At 34.7% G+C, this 19,121-nt stretch overlaps 1 protein-coding gene across 14 annotated transcripts in view; it reads right to left on the minus strand.

The window, feature by feature from the left end:
• SNX13 (sorting nexin 13) overlaps positions 1–19,121 on the minus strand; it is a 148,024-nt gene that overhangs the window by 44,426 nt on the left and 84,477 nt on the right. For all 14 annotated transcript variants that reach the window (XM_063814063.1, XM_016957120.4, XM_518985.8 and 11 more), the window contains 4 exons: positions 13,915–14,053; positions 13,436–13,524; positions 8,674–8,773; positions 2,856–3,049 (listed from right to left, as the gene is read on the minus strand). In XM_063814063.1, coding sequence (XP_063670133.1) covers positions 2,856–3,049; positions 8,674–8,773; positions 13,436–13,524; positions 13,915–14,053 — 522 coding nt within the window. The remainder of the gene's footprint in view (positions 1–2,855; positions 3,050–8,673; positions 8,774–13,435; positions 13,525–13,914; positions 14,054–19,121) is intronic.

A 19,121-nucleotide genomic window follows, 5' to 3' on the forward strand; every position in this document is an offset into this window, starting at 1 on the left:
CTTCTCTAATACTTTTCTGAACTGCCTGCAGCCTTTAGGACATCTTTTATGCAGTGTTACCACTTAATATAATCAAACATAAAAATTCACCTTGATTTTTAGCTCTGCTCTTTTCAAGCCCACCTCACACTTATTTCTTGTGTCAATCCAATGTGAAGGATCAGGTTAAATAAACTTTAAAAAAAAATTTTTTTTAAGAGGCAGAATATTGCTGTGTTACCCAGGCTGGAGCACAATCATATGATCATGGCTCACTGCAGCCTTGATATCCTGGGATCAAGCACCTGGTTCAGCCACCCAAGTAGCTAAGAATACAGCCTTGTGCCACCAACTCCAGCTAATTTTCTTTTCTCTTTTTCTTTCTGTAGATACAAGATCTTGCTATGTTGTCCATGCTGGTCTCAAACTCCTGGCCTCAAGCAATCCTCCCACCTTGGGCTCCCAAAGCACTGGGATTTTAGGTGTGAGCCACTGCACCTAGCCTAAATATCCTTTCAACAAAATAATTTGGGAATGTAATAACTGGGATTTTACTTATTAAAAACAGGTTTTTAAATGTGTAGAAATTTGATTTCGGTGCTCCAAAAAAAGTCCAAAAACCATATATATGGCTTGTTTGGTAGGTAGATCAACTGTTTGTCAATCAGGTCTTTTTCATCTATAAATTCATCATATAGGCTATCCAGGCCTACAATGCTCATTTTTAAATACTTTGAAGCATAATGATGTCATCATAAGTTAAATCCCTTTTTGAGGAAAAATGGTTTTTAAATAGACAGATAAACTTGTCAAACTGAAGTTCAATTCCAAATAAATTACTTTTAGTAAAGAAATTTAGAAAATCCTGTTAAAGTTGGCTGTCCTTTTCTGGTGACACCTTTTTTTTTTTTTTTAATATTCAAGTAGTCTTATTTTAAAAATAGGAGTCATTTTGCTCACTATATGAGTTATTATCACAACCTACATGTATCATCAAACAATTCAGGTCAGTCTGTCAACTCTTTTCTAGGCTGCTTTTGGCCTCGTCAAAGATCACCTACCAATTTTAGCGAAACAGTATATAAATTTCTTTTTACTGTAATCCTTTTCTCCATTTTCATTCAAAAAGTATTTCAAATTAGAGAAAAACATTTTTCTTGTCCTATACTTAAAAAAATATGATTTTACCACAGACCAAGATTTTAGCATTTTTTCTATAGCTAGCAAGAATCAGACCTTATTAAGCAAATTATTTTATTTTCTATTTCTTCTTGAGTTAGTGTGGCAATCTGTGTCTAAAAATTTGTCCACTTTAAGTTGTTTAATTTGTTGTCATAAAGTTGATCATAATATTTGCTTACTCCTTTTAATTTCTGTAGGGTCAGGGTTCACGTCTCCTCTTTCATTTATGAATTTGGTTATCTGTGTCTCCTTCCATTTTTTCATGGCCAGTCTAGCTAAAGGTTTGACAATATTGTTGATATTTTCAGAGAACCAACTTTTGGTTTTAGATTTTCACTATGGTTTTTCTGTTTTCTATTCACTGATTCTCACAATAATCTTTGTTTCCTTTCTTCTGTTTGCCTTGGATTTATTTTTCGTTTCTAGATTTTTAAGTAAAAAAGATTGTTGATTGCAGATCTTTTATCCTAGACATTTTTAAAGCTAAAAATATTCCTCTAAGCACTAAGTAGCTGCATCTCATGAATTGATACAATGCATTTTCATTCTCAATTAAAAATACTTTCTAGTTTCCTTGTCATTTCTTGTTGACTCAGAGGCTATTTAGAAATATGTTGTTTAATTTTCAATTATTTGTAGTTTCCCCAAATTTCCTTTTGTTGATGTCTAATTTGATTCCATTCTGATCAAAGAACAATTCCAATACTTTTAAATGGAGACGGCTTTTATGGCCTTGCAAATGATTTATCTTGGAGAATATTTCATGTGTTCTGGAAAATAATGTGTATTTTGCTGTCATTAGGGGAAATAGTCTATAGAATAGTATACATATATGTATTACAGTATTACATTACCTATTATATATATAACAATATATGCATATATTACAATATTATTAGAATTGTTATTAGATTAGAAATATTACAATATTATTAGATTACATTATTAGAAGAATACATGTATGCTATAAGTTCTAAAGCAATTCTATTCTATATATGTATTCTATACATTCTATAATAAAATAATCTATACAATCATATTACATAAAATATATTCTATAGACGCTATAGATTATATATATTCTATAGAATTATAGTGTGTTACATATATTCTATAGAATTATAGTATAGTATATATATTATTCTATAGGATTAAGTGATTTATAATGTTCCTAAAGTCTTGTATATCCTTGATGCTTTTCTATCTAATTGTTTTATCAATTATTGAAAGTGGGGTACTGAAGTCTCCAACTATAACCGTTGAATTGTCTCTCTTACCCTTCAATTCTGCAAATTTTTGTTTCATTCATTGGGGGGCTCTGTTATTAAATGTATATATGTTTAATACATACATTTAAACATATATACATTTTTTAAATATATATACGTACTCTTTTTTGTTTACTTTTGCATGGTTTATCTTTTTCTATCCTTTTACTTTCAGCCTGTGGTGAATCTAATGTGTGACCTTGAATCTTCTTCTATCATTTAGTATTTGCATGACTGTGGCCATGATAATTTGACTGGCTAAACATCAGAATCTTCACTTAAACGAGGATACAGACAGACAGGAAGATTGTTATCGATTAAAGGAGACAATGTTTTCGAGGTAGTCAGCCTGGCCTAAGCAATGGATTACAAAAATTATTAATAATACTGCTAAAGAAGAAAACAGTAATCAAAATACAGCCTCACCTTTTCTGATAAATACTGTTCATAAATTCCAACAGCAGCTGCTCTTAAAAGACCTTTGGTTTGGTTGGTTTGATGTTTTCCATCTCTCTGACGACTTAATAAAACTTCTAGCTGCTGTTGGGCGGTAACCCGGTATCCTTCCACTGTCATCCAAAAGAATAGATGTGCTTGACCTCCAGTTTGCTGCATGTAATCTAGCAATCAAAAATCCATAATAACATAAATATTAGTGTCACACAATTTGGGGTCCATGTAGTTTTATGACAAGTAAAGAAGGATTAAAGTTTCAAGTGTTTAAAACTCCACATTTTGAAAATGTTTTAGCAAATTCCTGAGGTGAAAATATAGTTGTAAATTAGTTACGCTAAAAAACCAGTTATGTTAAAAACAAAAGTGAAGTCATGTATTTCAGAATTTTTTCAATCCCACTTTTCATAATAAAATCTCTAGTGAATAAATTTGTTACATAAAACATTCAACATTTGTTCTCAATAAAGATTGTTATAATATGAATATTTCTAGACATATTTTTAAAAATGACTCTTCAAACCATATATTTATATTTTTATCACAAAAATGAAAATGTATAGAGGTTTGCTGAGAATGTCCTCCAGATAAAAGCAATCCTAATGTAATAGCAATAAGATCTAAATTAAAAAGTATATATTAAAATGGTATAAAAACAAAATCCCTCATGTACACATGAACAAAAACAATACAAACAGGTTATATACATTGTATGTTCCCAATAAAGTACTCTTTCTCAATGAATTTTAATTTGCATTAGAATTTCCTAGAATTTATTTTAAAAGCAGTTTGGTAAATGCACATTATTTATGATAACTATTTCCTTCAAAACAAAACAAAGCTCTACCTCCATGGTTTCTAAAGAAAAACATTTCAGAGAATAAAGGCTGGACTGAATTTGGCATGCAAAATATTAACTACTTAAAATTCAATAATATTTAAAATTCTTAAAAATTTCAAAGAAGATGTGGGAGTGTGAAGCACCAGAATTCTATCTCTCCACCTCCACAACAAGTGCAATGGCAGAATCTGATGTAACTAATTTGGAACTCTGGAATCTACTGAAGATTTGCAACATTTAAGGGAAGGCTTGGGAAGTAAGCTTTGGTTAATCTCAGTCCATTCCAGCTCTTAGCACAACTGCAGCTACCATTCTCCACTCTCAGACCACTAGAACAAGTAGCTGTGCATGCACTCCAGAATTAGCTTGTACACAGCAAGTAGGAACCAGGGTGGACAAAAAACAACTTGTCCTTCAAATATTCAGGATCTAGGCTCTGATAGCACACTGCTGCTTCTGATCAAAGAGGTGCAGACAAATAGGCAGCCTTTGTTGTTGCATATCTCTTGATTGGTCCAAGCCCCTTTCCTTTCTGCTGAAGTAACAAGCAAGGGATTTAGAAGACTGGCACCCTTTCTCCCTTGACTCCTACAGTTTTACCTTTATCTCCCTTTGGGAGCCATGCATTAAAAATAGGACATTCAAAAGCAACCACATATGTGGGAAAATTAGAAAGTGACTATGCATGCCCAGGGAAAAGCACAAGTTCAGAATAGTCTTGAGAAGACTCTAAGTTTATACCTCAGGCTGATCCTTAGCATAAACAGCCTACATATTAAAAACAAAAACAGTAACAACAATAAAGAACAGCAAACCCTAAGGAAAGGGAAGTGATTTCCAGAGTTACTACGTTATTAGATTCAAATAGCCAGTTATTCATACACACACATACACACACACACACACACACACACACACACACACACACACACATGCACACACACCCCAAGGCATACAAAGTACATGGCAAGTGTGGCCCATTCAAAGAGGAAAAAAAGCCAACATACATCAACAGAAACTGTCCCCAAAAAAGACCTGATGGAATATCTACTAGATGAAGACTTTAAAACAACTATCTTAAAGATGCCCAAAAGACTAAAGAAAGATGTAAAAAAGTCAATAAAACAATCTATGAAAAAATTGAAAGATCAATAGAGATAGAAAACCTAGAAGAAACCAAAATAAAATGGAGGTGAAAAGTATATAACCAAAATAAAAAATGCACTAAAGGAAATTTAAGGTAGATTTGAGCAGGCAGAGGAATCAGCAAATGTAAGGATAGATTAATAAAAGTTTTAGATTCAAGAAACAGAATGTAAAAATATAAAGAAGAGTAAACAGAGCCTAAGGGACGTGCTGGACCAAGTTACATATGGGAGTTCTATAAGGAGAAGAAAGAGAGAAACAGGCAGATCATATTTGAAGAAATGACTGAAAATTTTCCAAATTTGAAGAAAGGCAGGAATATAAACACCCAAAAAGCTCAACAATCTCCAACTAAGATGAATTCAAAGATACCCACATGGAGACACATTATAATTCAACTTTCAAAAAATAAATAATCCGAAAGCAGAAAGAGAAAAACAACACATACAAAATATCCAAAAGATTATCAGCAGATTTCTTTCAAGAAACTTTGGAGGCTAGAAGGTGATGGAGTGATATTCAAAGTGCTAAAAGAAAAATACTGTCAACCAAGTTCCTATATCTGGCAAAACTATACTTCAAAATGAGAGAGAAGTAAGGATTCCCAGATAAACAAAAGCAAAGGAAGCATCTTACCATAAGACCTGCCTTGCAAAATGTGCTGAAGGGTAAATTAAACAAAAGGACACTAGATAGTAACTTAGTACTTTGAAATCATATGAAGAAATAAATATCTCAGTAAAAATAAAAATATGGGCAATTATAAAAGCTAGTATTATTAACAATGATTTGTAACTCTATTTTTTTGTTTTCTATGGGACTGGAAAGACGAATACGATTTTTAAAAAAATCAACTATCAGTCTGAAAGCCAGAAATATTGTACTTTGTTACTGCACATCCTGGTTTCTACATAATTTACAAAAGTAACTCATTTAAAAGAACTATTAGTTCATATTTTGAACACACAATTTGTAAAGACTTAGTTTTGTGACATCATCAAAAGAGGGATGGTGACAGAGCTGTAAAGGAGCAAAGTTCTGAATACATTTGAAATTAAGCTGGCATAATTTCAAATTACAGTGTTATAAATTTAGGATGTTACATGTAATCCCCATAGTAACCACAAAGAAAATGGCTACATAATATACATAAGAGGAATGAGAAAGAAATTTAAACATGTCACTACAAAAAAATCAACTAAATACAAAAGAAGTCAGTTATGTAGAAAAGACTATCAAAAAAGACATAAAGCATGTAGAAAACAAATAACAAGATGACAGAACTCTTTCCTTATAAATAATTACTTTACATGTAAATTGATTAAACTTTCTAATCAAAAGACAGAGACTGGCAGAATGGATTAAAAAAATCAATCCAATGATATACTGTCTACAAAGACTTTAGATACAAAGACATAAATAAATTGAAAGTGAAAGAATGAAAAATCACATCACATGCAAACAGTAACCAAAATAGAGCAGGGGAGGCTATACTAGTATCAGCTAAAATAGACTTTAAATCAAAAATGGTTAAGATGTAAATAAGGTCATTATATATTAATAAAAGATTCAGCATAACAAAATAATGCAACAATTATAAACAGTTACATACCTATTAACAGATCACCAAAATATATGAAGCAAAAACAGACAGATTTGAAGGGAAAAAGAGACAGTGCCACAATAATAGTTGGAGATTTCGATGCCCCACTCTCAGCAACGGATAGACCCAGACAGAAGATAAGTATGGAAATAGAGGACTTAACACAATATACCAGGTAGATTTAACAAGCATACAGAACACTTCCCAACAACAGCATACAGCTTCTTCTCAGGTACACATGGAATATTTTCTGAACAGACCATACAGTGGGCCACAAATTGAGTCTCATAAAGTTTTTAAAAATGGGTATCAAGCAAAGTATCTTCTCCAACTACAATGGGATAAAATTATAAATCAATAACAAAATTAAAACTGGAAAACTCATATATTTTTGGAAATCAAACAACACACTTTTTATTTACCCTATTTATCCTCTGAAAACATGAAAACACACTCACACAACCAATGGATCAAAGAAGAAATCACAAGAGAAATTAGAAAATACATAAAGATTAATTAAAACAAACATAATATACCAAACTAATGGGACACAGCAAAAAGGAAAATCTCAAATCATCTTTCCTTATGTTGTAAAGCTTTTTAACTTTACAACATAAAGAAACAGAAAAAGAACAAATTAAACCCAAAGCTAGCAGAAGGAAGGAAACAGTAAAGATTAGAGCAGAGATAAACAAAAGAGAGAACAGAAAAACAATAGTAAAAGTCAATGAAAGCAATAGTTGATTCTTTGAAAAGAGTGACAAAATTAACAAACATTTATCTAGGAGGACAAAAAGAGAAAAGACTCAAATTACTAAAATCGGAAGTGAAAGTGGGGATATTACTAATGACTCTACAAAACTAAAAGTACTATGAACAATTGTATGCCAATAAATCGGATATCCTAGTGGAAATGGAAAAATTCCTAGAAACAGAAAATCCACCAAAACTAAATCATGAAGAAATTGAAAATCTGAGGAGACTGATAGGTAGTAAGGAGAATGAATCAGTAACCAAAAATCATCAATAAAGAAAAGACCTGGACCTGAATAGCTTTACTGGTGAATTCTATCAAACATTTAAAGAAAAGTAACACCAATCCTTTTTAAATTTTTCCAAAAACTTAAACAGGAAACACTTCCTAACTCATTCTATGAGGCCAGCATTATCCTGAAAACAGAACCAGATAAAGATAGTACAAGAAAATTACAGACCAATGTTCCTTATAAATATAGATGTAAAAATCCTCCATAAAATACTAGCAAAACAAATTCAGCAGCATATTAAAGAAATTATACACCATGACTAAGGTGGCATTTATTCCTGGAATCCAAAGATGGTTGAACATACAAGAAAAAAAAATCAGTCTAATACAGCACAACAGAATGAAGGATAAACACCACATCTTAATTGATGCACAAAAAGCATATCACAAAATTCAACACATTTTCATGACAAAAACACTCAATAAACTAGGAACAGAAGGCTACTATCTCAAAATAATAAAAGCTGTATCTGAAAAATCCCACAGTGAATAATATACTCAATGATGAAAGACAAAATACTTCTCTTTAAGATCAGGAACAAGACAAAGATTAAGATCAGGAACAAAAAGATTAAGATCAGGAACAAGACAAAGATACCTGTGTTTGCCACTTCGTTTCAACATAGTACTGGAAGTACTAGGCAGAGAAATTAGGAAAAGTGGAGGGAGGGGAGAAGAGGTAAGGGGAGAAGCAAGTGTGTGCGTGTGTGTACACACACACACACACACACACACACACGAGTATTATTCAGCATTAAAAAGGAAGGAAATTCTCACATATGCTATAACACGGATAAAACCTGAGGGCATATCCACGTTAAGTGAGTAAGCCAGTCACAAAAAAGCAAATACTGTACAATTCCACCTACGTGAGGTACTTAAGAGTAGTCAAAATTATAGAGACAGAAAGCAGAATGATGGTTGCAGGGGTTGAGAGTGTCAGGAATGGAGAGAGTTGGTGTTTAATGAGCAGAGTTTCAGTTTTGGAAGATAAAAATAGTTCTGGAGACTCTGTACAACATCATGAATACATTTAATATCACTGAACTATACACTTAAAAATAGCTGAGATACTAAATTTTATGTGTATTTTACAATAAAAAATCGAAAAAGAAGTTCAATGGCTGTATCATTTAAATAGAATTGATCTACCTACCCATAAAAAATTGTAGTGCAACATTGTCTACAAGAATGCTGTCCAGGGGGACTGTGCAAAGTTTCCCAAAGTTTGCTGCAAGTTTCACAGTATTTATTTCCTACAGGCAAAAGTGAATATAAGTTAATACTTTATCTAATCATTCATTGTTAAAGATGTTTACATAAATATAAGGAAAAAAATCAAGCTAAAACGGAGTAAAGATGAAGTTTTTCCCTTCTCATGCATGTTGTTTCCCAATAGATATACATTGTGTGAATTTAAATTCCTAGTTAAGAGTTGCTTAGCAAATTAAAAATATTAACACATTAAAAATAATAGCATTCAACTCTTTCAATATAAAATAAATAGAAATCACTATATTTTCAATTATTCTCTATCTCTATATATTCCAAATGAAAATGAACATTCCAAAGGCTAAAAGGGTGAAGGAAATGTTCAATATTCGCAAGAATTTTAAAAACTCAACATTTTCATGTATAAAGCCTATTTACTACTAGGAAAACAAAATATGCCTAAAGAGTAATTTTGCTCCTAACTCAGTAAAATCTCTAATTATTACAGAAAATGTGTTTTTTTTCCAGACTCTCTAAACGGTGAATTTCAGACATACTTTTCAAAGTCACAAAGCAAGGAAACAACCTACATATGAAAAAAAAAAGGGAAAAATTGCGTCCAAAATTTAAAGAGCATCTACATATCAGGCTTTGGGCTAGTTACATTACACATATTACTTCATTTAATCCGCACAGCAATCCTGTTGGATATGTATCACCACGTCTACTTAACAGACAAGGAAAACGAAGATGAAAAAGGCTGCCTATTAAGTCACAAAGCCGGTAAGTATGACTACATGTTTTCAAATGCTGCTGCCCTTTCCAATAAGAGCCATGATGTTTCCATGAATTATTTATTTTCACTGGCTTCTCTATATTCCCAAATTCATATTTCAGAACCCTCTATTTAAAAAAGAAAGATAGGCAGGTTTACTGTAAATGAAGTAGGCTGCCATATTCAGAGGCAGATACTAAATTAAGCATAGGTGGTAAATAAAGGAAAATGTAGAGAATTAAAAAAAAAAACAAATCCATCTCTATAATTTGTATTTTCCTTCATATAAGTACTGAATAAAAACAGCTAACTGACTTTAGATGTCTGGTAGAGAGCAATCTAGAGGCAGCACGTGATTCCTACTAAGTCTCCCTTCTTCAAATTGTATCACCTCTTTCTCCTGCCCAGCAGTGGCTCCACAGATACAGGATGGAAGGAAAATTCGCTGAGGATAAAGGTTTCTAAGATTTCAAGATAAGTAACATGGCTATATAACTGCAAATCCGTGGGGATTCTGAGTTTACTTACAAAGGAAAACACTGTATGATCTGAGCTCATTAAAAAATAAAGCTTGTATTCAAAATGGAATTAACAGGCTTGCCAACAAAATATCTAAATTTTAAAAGGATTCAATATCAAAAAGTGCCTGGGTAAATACACTGAGTAATGACGCTGAAAGATCACTACCTCTGAGATCTAGATAAGGAAGTAGTTAAAGAAAAGCACAAGTGAAACCGTATCTTTCTTCTATGCTCATTTGCACGAGTATATAAACTAGTTTTAAAATAAAGTTAACCAAAACAAAGGTGCGCACACACACACACACACGTCACAAATATGGGCCTCAAGTAATGTTTCTTAAGTTATAATTCACCTAGAAAACTAAATTTAAGGGTTTTTTTGTTTGTTTTTTGTTTGTTTGTTTGTTTTTTTGAGACCGAGTGTCGCTCTTGTTGCCCAGGCTGGAGTGCAATGGTGCCATCTCAGCTCACCGCAACCTCTGCCTCCCAGGTTCAAGTGATTCTCCTGCCTCAGTCTCCCGAGTAGCTGGGATTACAGGCATATGCCACCACGGTTTTTAAAAATAATTCTTCTATTCCTTAAGGAGTTTAAATACACTGTAAAATTATAAGACCAGAGAGTCATAAATAAATTTTCAAAACAAAACCACAGCAAAAATGTGACCTCATTAAAAACCTAAGGGTATTTAAGAAATGCTTTTTCCTGCTTTAAAGCCCCAAATCTCTGCTCTCCTTTAGGGCAAAACTTCTCTAAAGAGCAACTATCGTTACTGTTTCTAATTTACCTCTTCCCATTCTCTCATGGACAAACTCCAATTAAGATTTTTCTCCACTACTCCACAAAAAATGCTCTCATCAGATCACCAATAATCCAGAAGGTAGGAAGTCCAATGGTCAAGTCTCAGTCTTCATCTTTCTCCATGTTATCCTTTGATACACCTCTTCTTTCCCTTTTATAAACACTTTTAACATTTGGCTTCTGAGATATTATTAGGGACAGGGGGCACAAAATTCTAGGCAGAAAAGGGTGGTCCCTGGCGAAACACCACCCCCTCAAGCCAAAAAGCCTGAGCCCACAGTCCTAAATGAGAATTTATATCCCTGTTTTCCTGCTCAAATGTTGCCTTTTCCTAAACCACCCATGGCCGCACACCACCCCATCCTGTGCCTATAAAAAACCGAGACTCAGCTGGTAGCCGGGACTACGGCTAGACATTGGAGAGAAGCGGCTCAACTTCAGAGGGACAGCTTGATGGCATAACTTCGGAAAGAATCCAAATGGAGACAGCCGGACTTCAGGGGAAGATTACCTACCCGCCCCATTCCCCTTTTCAGCTCCCCTTCCCACTGAGAACCACTTTCATCGGCCATAAAGTCTACAGCATTTACCATCTTTCAACTCATTCATGCGACTTCATTTTTCCTGGACGCCGAGTAAGAGCTCAGAAGCCACGAGTGTGCACACAAAAGGCTTTCACACTGGCCCTGTGCCCTCACTGATGAAGGGCAGCCGCCTCATGCAAAAAGGCAAATGGTCCACTGAGCTGTTAACCCTTAAGCCATCCACAGACAGCAGAGCTAAGAGAGCGCTGTAACACACCTTCTAGGGCTTTGGGAGTCACAGGCACCTCTGACTGGACAGCTGTAGGGCCTGAACAGAGTTTGCTCTTGCCAGTGCTAATGCATCTGGCCAGTTCCTCCACCCACTCACCTGTGTGCTCCCTCTCGCGAGGGGTGGAATACAGTGGGTCCGAGTGAGTGGAGTTTGATCCCGCCAGTGCCGAAGTGGCAGGCTGGTTCCAGCACTCCTTCACTCAAGTTCCCACTGGCTTGCTCACCCGCTCCCCACCACAAAGAGTTGAGAACAGCAGGCTGAGCAGTAAACAAGACACCCCTGTTGCAAGTCCTGCGAAGGGGTCAGGGAAGTACCCTGCTTCAATATCACATGCTCAGGTTTTCCTGCAATCTCACTGGCTATTTACTCTGTTTCTTTGGCTAGACTCTTTACTTTGTCTTAAACTCTGTTCACTGAAGTGTAGTAGGACCAAGTCACCAGTGCATTCCTACTTACACACACTCTTTTAGATAACATCATCCAGTCTCTCAACATTAAACATCTGATAATTCTGAGGATTTACAAAATTCATCTCCATCACTAACTTTTCCTTAGAACTCAAGACTGCCAATTGGCATGTCTACTTGAATGTCAAACAGGGATCTCAAATTAAAATACCCAAAACTCAATTCTCTTTTCCAAACTTCCTCCTCTCTCAGTGTTACCCAATTCAGTAAACAGCACCAATATTTATACAGTTGCTCAAACCAAAATACCCTGAAATTATCCTTGAGTTATTTTTTCTTTCTCACCCCATATTTACTCCATTAAGAAAATCCTATTAGCACTATATCCAGTCTCTAACCGCTTCTCACAACCTCCATAGACATCTCTCATCTAGTTTTAAATCAGGAGTATTGCAAATAATCTCTCAGTTTCCATTCTTACCCCCATCATCTCACACTTTGTGTCTATTCTCCACAAAGAGTAAAGATAATAATTTTAACTTTTAGCTTGTAAGTCAGGTAATGTCACTTGTCAGGGCAAATCTCCAATTGATTTTCATCATAATTAGAATAAAATAAAATTCTTACTATGGCCACTAAGACCATATATGACCATATAAGGTCTAACCCCCCGGTTCTTCTATGACTTCATTCCTAGCACAATAGCTCATTCATTCCATACCAACCACAACGACCTCCTCCAATTCACCAAGGACATTCTTACTTTAGTGCCCCTGCATTTGCTCTCATGACTGCCTCTAAGATAGATACTTCAAAGGCAAACAAAAATACATCACAGGACTAACTGCCTCATGTTATTTAGATCTCACTATGATCAAGTGTCATCGAAACCTCTTGGAACCTATCTAAACCAGTCCAAGACATTCTCTATACGCTACTTTGCTTTATTACTGTTTTTTGCAGTAGATATCACCACCTGATATTACGCATCAATTTGCTTATTGCTTTATTTCCTGACTCTGCAACTAAAATGTAAACTCCACGAAGAGTCTGTCTGCTTGGCTCTTCTAAAAAGCACCCAACTCACAAAATTGAATAAATGTAAGTTTTGAATAAACAAATGATACACAAGTAAATGCATAAATAAATCAAGGAATAAAATAAAATCTTCAATTACTTTAACATTTTTCAGGCAGCATTTTAGTTAACCTTTTTGGCATGTTTTAACAAATATTTATATCACATTGTAGAAGAGAAAACTCTTTTTAAAGTCCTCTTGTAAAGTGCTGCACTGGTAAACGTCCTACTTTTTGTCCTTTACTGTGCATTTTTAATCCCTATAGTATAGTATTTATAACTAAACGTTAATTCAAAAGTACTTTACTTACTTTGCCTGACTGCAATCGCTGTATTCTTGAGTCACATACCTTCTTTACGAATAGTAAACTATTTATTTGATTTTTGATAGTGTTGATATCTAAAAGCAAAGAAATCATGAACTAGAAAGTGGTAATGTTATTTATGAAATACTTTAAACATGCACTTACTGTAATTTAACAAAATAACCAATAATACAGCAACTGTTTTATTCAATAAAAGAAACCATCTGAAATTATACAGTGAAATTATTTAATTAAAAGTAAACCATGTCAATTACCTTCACTTTAGGGATAATTACAATAATCACATTCTCACATTCTGAAAATAATGCTTTTACTCTAACTAAGCACATGTTAACCTAATAAGGAAGATTTAATTAAGGTGAAAACATTAATATCAGAAAATGACATTTAGGTAAATTAATCAAAGTTTTGAAGATAAAATAATACTTCAAAAAAATATATTTTAAATTAAATATATTACTTACCATCACCAGCTGTATCTAGAGATCTAAGATACTGTAATTCTTCTGCTGCCTTATCTCTGACTGCTTCTAGCTCTCCAATATTGTCACTCAATTTAATAATGTTCATAAAGGCCTCATAGTTGCAGTTAGAATCACGGATCTGAAAACAAGTTTAAGAAAAACAGGTGGGAGAGGAACTCACTTATGAAAAGGAAAACTGAATCTTGAGTGCCTACTATGTGCTAGGACAATTTGCTACATACTCAGTGCTTACAACAAAAAGAAAAAAGTTCTGTATTTGGGCACCTATATTCCAATGGGTCTTAGACTGCAAATAAAATAAAGTAAGTATTATACAGCATGTTTGAAACTGTAGGAATAGGAACATGCTCACACTATTTGATGATAGCAAAGAAGCCATGATGACTGGAACTAAACCAAAGACAAACTGAGCAAAAGATATGGTCAGCAGCAATGGAGGGCAAATCTTCTGTTATAGTACAAAGGTTTTAGCTTTCACTCTGAAGCAAGTCAGAAGTTATATTAGAAGGTTTAAACAGAAGAGTAACACTCTCTAACCTAAAATATAACACAACCACTGTGTTGTTGTATAAAAATAGAATAAAGGCAGAGCCAAAATCAGAAAAAAGGACCAGTTAATAAGACAAGTGAAATATAATATAGTCAGGGAGCAGGGTGGTGACAATGGTGGTGTGGTACAAAGTGTTTTATAGAATGTTTTCTGGTAAGACGGGTTTTGTAAAGACAATGCCAAAAGAATTTGCTGATAAATCAGATATGGCCGTGAAATAAAGAGAACATAGAACTACACTAACATCGTTGGCCTGACAACTGGAATAGTGGAGTTACCACTAAACAAGATGGAGAAAAAAATTAAGAGATGCAGCATTTGCCGGGGGGGGGGGGGGGGGGAGTGGGGGAGGCAAAATATTATGAGGGTGTTTTTGGCAAAATTAAGTGTGAGATCCCATTAAATATAAAAATGGCCATTAGTATGCTTTTGAATATGATGGACAAGAGTTCAGAAAGGAAGACTACACAGAAATATGCATTTTAAAGTCACTGACATGGAGATGACACTTAAAACCATGAACATGGATGGGAATAATCAAGAGAATGAGGGTAGAGTGAAAAAAGAAGAGATCTAAGGACAGATACTCAGAAGATTTACTTACACAGCAAAAAGACTGAGAAAGGCCAAAAACGTAGAAAAAAAAATCAACAAACTTTGGTGTTCTAACAAGCCAAGTAAAGAAGTGTTTTAAAAAAGAAAATGACGGCCAGGTGCAGTGCTTGTAATCGCAGCACTTTGGTAGGCCAAGGCGGGCGGATCACCTGAAGTCAGGAGTTCGAGACCAGCCTGGCCAACATGGTGAAACCCCGTCTCTACTAAAAATAGAAAAATTAGCTGGGCATGGTGGCAGGTGCCTGTAATCCCAGCTACTAGGAAGGTAAGGCGAGATAATCGCTTGAGCCCAGGAGGCGGAGGTTGAAGTGAGCTGAGATCGTGCCACTGTACTCCAGGTTGGGCGCCAGAGTGAGATTCCGTCTCAAAAAGAAAAGAAAAGAAAAAAAGAGAGGGGAGGGGAGAAGAGAGGAAAAGAGGATAAACTGTGTCAAGCATTTCATATAGGTGTAAAACAAAAATAAGGAATCTAAGAATTGACCATAACAATGGGGATTATTCTCTTTGACTTGTAAAAGTTTTTTGGAGGAGTTCAAGAAAGAAAGAGAAGAGAGAAAATGTAGACAGCCAACAGTCAACCCTCTTATAAAGTTTTGCTGTAAAAAAATTAAGCAGGAGTAAAGAGTACTGCCTAAAATGGAATGTAAGATCAATGACTTCTTTCACCTTCTTTTTAAGATGAGAGAGATAATGACAAAGGTGTATGATAATAAGAATGATCATATAAAGGGTGAAAATGTGATGGTACAGAAAGAAAGCGTAAAACTGCCAAAGCAATAAAATGAAATTGTCTAGAAGGAGTTGGTTACAATGCTCACATAAAGGACTTCCTTTAGCTAGATATATGGATATTTCATCCACAGTAACAGAAGAAAATATAAAATATACATGCATAGATACAGGTTATGAATGTACGTGGTAACAGGATATTATGAAACATCTCTTTCAATTTCCTCAATTTTTCAGTGGAGAACTATGGTCATGAGCTAAGAGAAAAGATGTGAAAAAATATATTAAATGAAAGTGAAGGAAGTATAAAAGAGTTGGTCAGAAGAGTGGGCCAGGTAACATAACAGGAAAAATTTAATGATTGCAAGGCAAGAATAAGGGCACAAATGAGATTAGTGCTCATGAATTTAAAATGAGACCAGTGTAGGTTTCTTTTTTTTCATCAACCACATTCACCTGCTTAAAAATAGGAATGTAGAAGCAGTTATGTTGGATTTAACCAGTGTTGTGGTGCCAATAAGCAAATAAAGTTAAAGAGGTAAAGAAGTACAGGATGTTGTAGAGGGATTAATAACTATGACTGTAAATAAAATTTAAACTAAGCAAAGCAGGAAGAGTGGGCTATGAAAAGGTAATAGACTTCAGATGTTATCTATTTTAAACAAAAAGCCAAATAACTAAATACTGTAAAAGTACAAGACTATGTAAAAAGATGCATTACATAGAGGGGATCAATTATACAGTGGAAGTTGACTTCTAATTAGAAACAATAGAGGCAAAAGGAAAATAAAACAATTTTTAAAGTACTAAAAGAAAAAAATACAGCAATTCTACATCAATGAAATATCCTTCAAACTTGGCAGTAAATGAAAATATTTTCAGAGAATAAAAAGCTCAGATAATTTGTCACAAGAAAATTGGCAATAGGCCAGGCACAGTGGCTCACGCCTGTAATCCCAACACTTTGGGAGGCTGAGGCGGGTGGATCACGAGATCAGGAGTGCAGGACCAGCCTGGCCAAAATGGTGAAACCCCGTCTCTACTAAAAATACAAAAATTAGCCAGGCATGCTGGCGGGCACCTATAATCCCAGCTCCTTGGGAGGCTGAGGCAGAGAATTGCTTGAACCCAGGAGGCGGAGGTTAGAGTGAGCCAAAATCGTGCCACTGCACTCCAGCCTGCGCGACAGAGCGAGAATCCATCTCCAAAAAAAAGAAAAAAAGAAAAACAAAAGAAAAAAGAAAAGAAAATTGGCAATACACAGAATCCTAAAGAAAGTTCTTCAAAATGAAGAAAAATGACAACAAAACTGAAATTTGTACCTACAAAAAAGAATGAAGGGTACTGAAAACACTAAGTAAATGTATGAGTGTAAAAGATTTTTTTTCTGTTCTTTATTTAAGAAAGGGTGTTTAACGCAACAATTAGCATAGCACTGTGGAGTAAATTATGCATGCAGATGTAAAATATATAATGAAAAGGAACAAAGGATGGGGGCTAATTAAAATTATGCTATAGCAAGGTTCTTCATATTTTATATGAGGTGATAAAGTACTGCCCTCTAGGCATATGATGACAACTTAAAGAGGACACTAATTCCTAGAGCAACCACCAAAATAATAATGGTTATAGGAACAAGGAATAGCTAGAAAGTCATTAAAACAATAAAACAGAATACAGGAATACCTTGTTTCAATTCCACTGTGCTTGACTATGACACATCACACTGTGTTTTTTTTAACAAACTGAAGTTTTCTAGCAACGCTGTGTCCAGAAACTCTTACCAGCATAATTTTTCCAACAACATGTGCCCATGTCATGTGCATAGTCACATTTTAATAATTTTCAGAATATTTCAGACTTTTTCATTATTACCATATCTACTATGGTGATCAGTGATCTTTGATATTATTGTTTTGGTGCACTACAAAACAATCCTCATTTAAGATGACAAAATTAATTGATAAATTGTTTTGTATATTCTGACAGCTCCACAACTGACCATTCCTCCGTCTCTCTCCCTCTAGTAGGGCCTCTCTATTAACTCACACATAACAACATTGAAGTTAGACCAATTAGTAACCCTACAATGAACTCTTAAGCGTTCAAGCAAAAGGAAGAGCCACATATATTTCATTTTCAATCAAAAGCTAAAAATGACTAAGCTTAGCCAGGAAAATGTATCAAAAGCCAAGAGAGACTTAAAGCTTGGTCTCTTGCACTGAACAATTATCCAGTATGAGAATGCAAAAAATAAAAAAAAAGGTTCTTCAGGGAAATTAAAAGTGCTGCTCCAGAACAGATGAATGATAAATGTGAAGAACACTTATGGTGATACGGAGAAAGTATTAGTGGTAAAGGATAGAAAATCACACCAGACACAACATTCCCTTTGTCCAAAGCCTATTCCAGAGCAAGGACCGGACTAGCTTCAATTCTATAAAGGCTGATAGAGGTAAGGAAACTGCAGAAGAAGAGTTTGAAGCTAGCAGACATTGGAGGTTTGAGGAAAGAAGCTGTCTCCATAACACAGAAGTACAAGGTGAAGCAGCAAGTCCTGATGTAGAAGCTACACGGCAAGTCATCCAGATTTAGTCTAGATCACTGATAATGGTGGCTACGCTAAACAGATTTTTCACTGTAGACAAAACAGCCTTATATGGAGAAAAGATGCCATCTACTACTTTCACAATTAGACAGTAAAAGCCAGTGTCTGGCTACAAAGCCTCAAAAGACAGAATGAGTATCTTGTTAGAGGCTAGTAGTGACTCTAAGTTGAAGCCAATGCTCATTTACCATTCCAAAAATTCTAGGGCCCTTAGGAATTATGCTAAATCTACTCTACCTGTGCTCCAGAAATGGAACAAGAAAGCCTGAATAATAGCATGTCTGTTTACAACACGGTTTACTAAATATTTTAAGCACACTGTTGAGATGTACCACTTACAAAGAGATTCCTTTCAAAATATTATTGCTCACTGACAACACACCTGGTCGCCCCAGAGCTCTGATGAAGGATATCAATGTTGTTTTCATGCCTACTAAAACAATATCCATTCTGCAGCCCAAGGATCAAGGAGTAATTTCACCTCTCAAGTCTTACTATTTAGGAAATGCATTTTTTGTAAGGCTATGGATATTTGCTCTAGATAGTGATTCCTCTGATGGATCTGAACAAAGTAAACTGATAACCTTCTAGAAATGACTCATTATTCTAGATGCCATTATGAATATTCATGATTCATGGGATGAGGTCAAATATCAACATTCACAGAAGATTGGCAGTTGATTC

Source organism: Pan troglodytes, chromosome 6, assembly GCF_028858775.2.
Source record: "Pan troglodytes isolate AG18354 chromosome 6, NHGRI_mPanTro3-v2.0_pri, whole genome shotgun sequence".
Lineage (NCBI taxonomy): Eukaryota > Metazoa > Chordata > Mammalia > Primates > Hominidae > Pan > Pan troglodytes.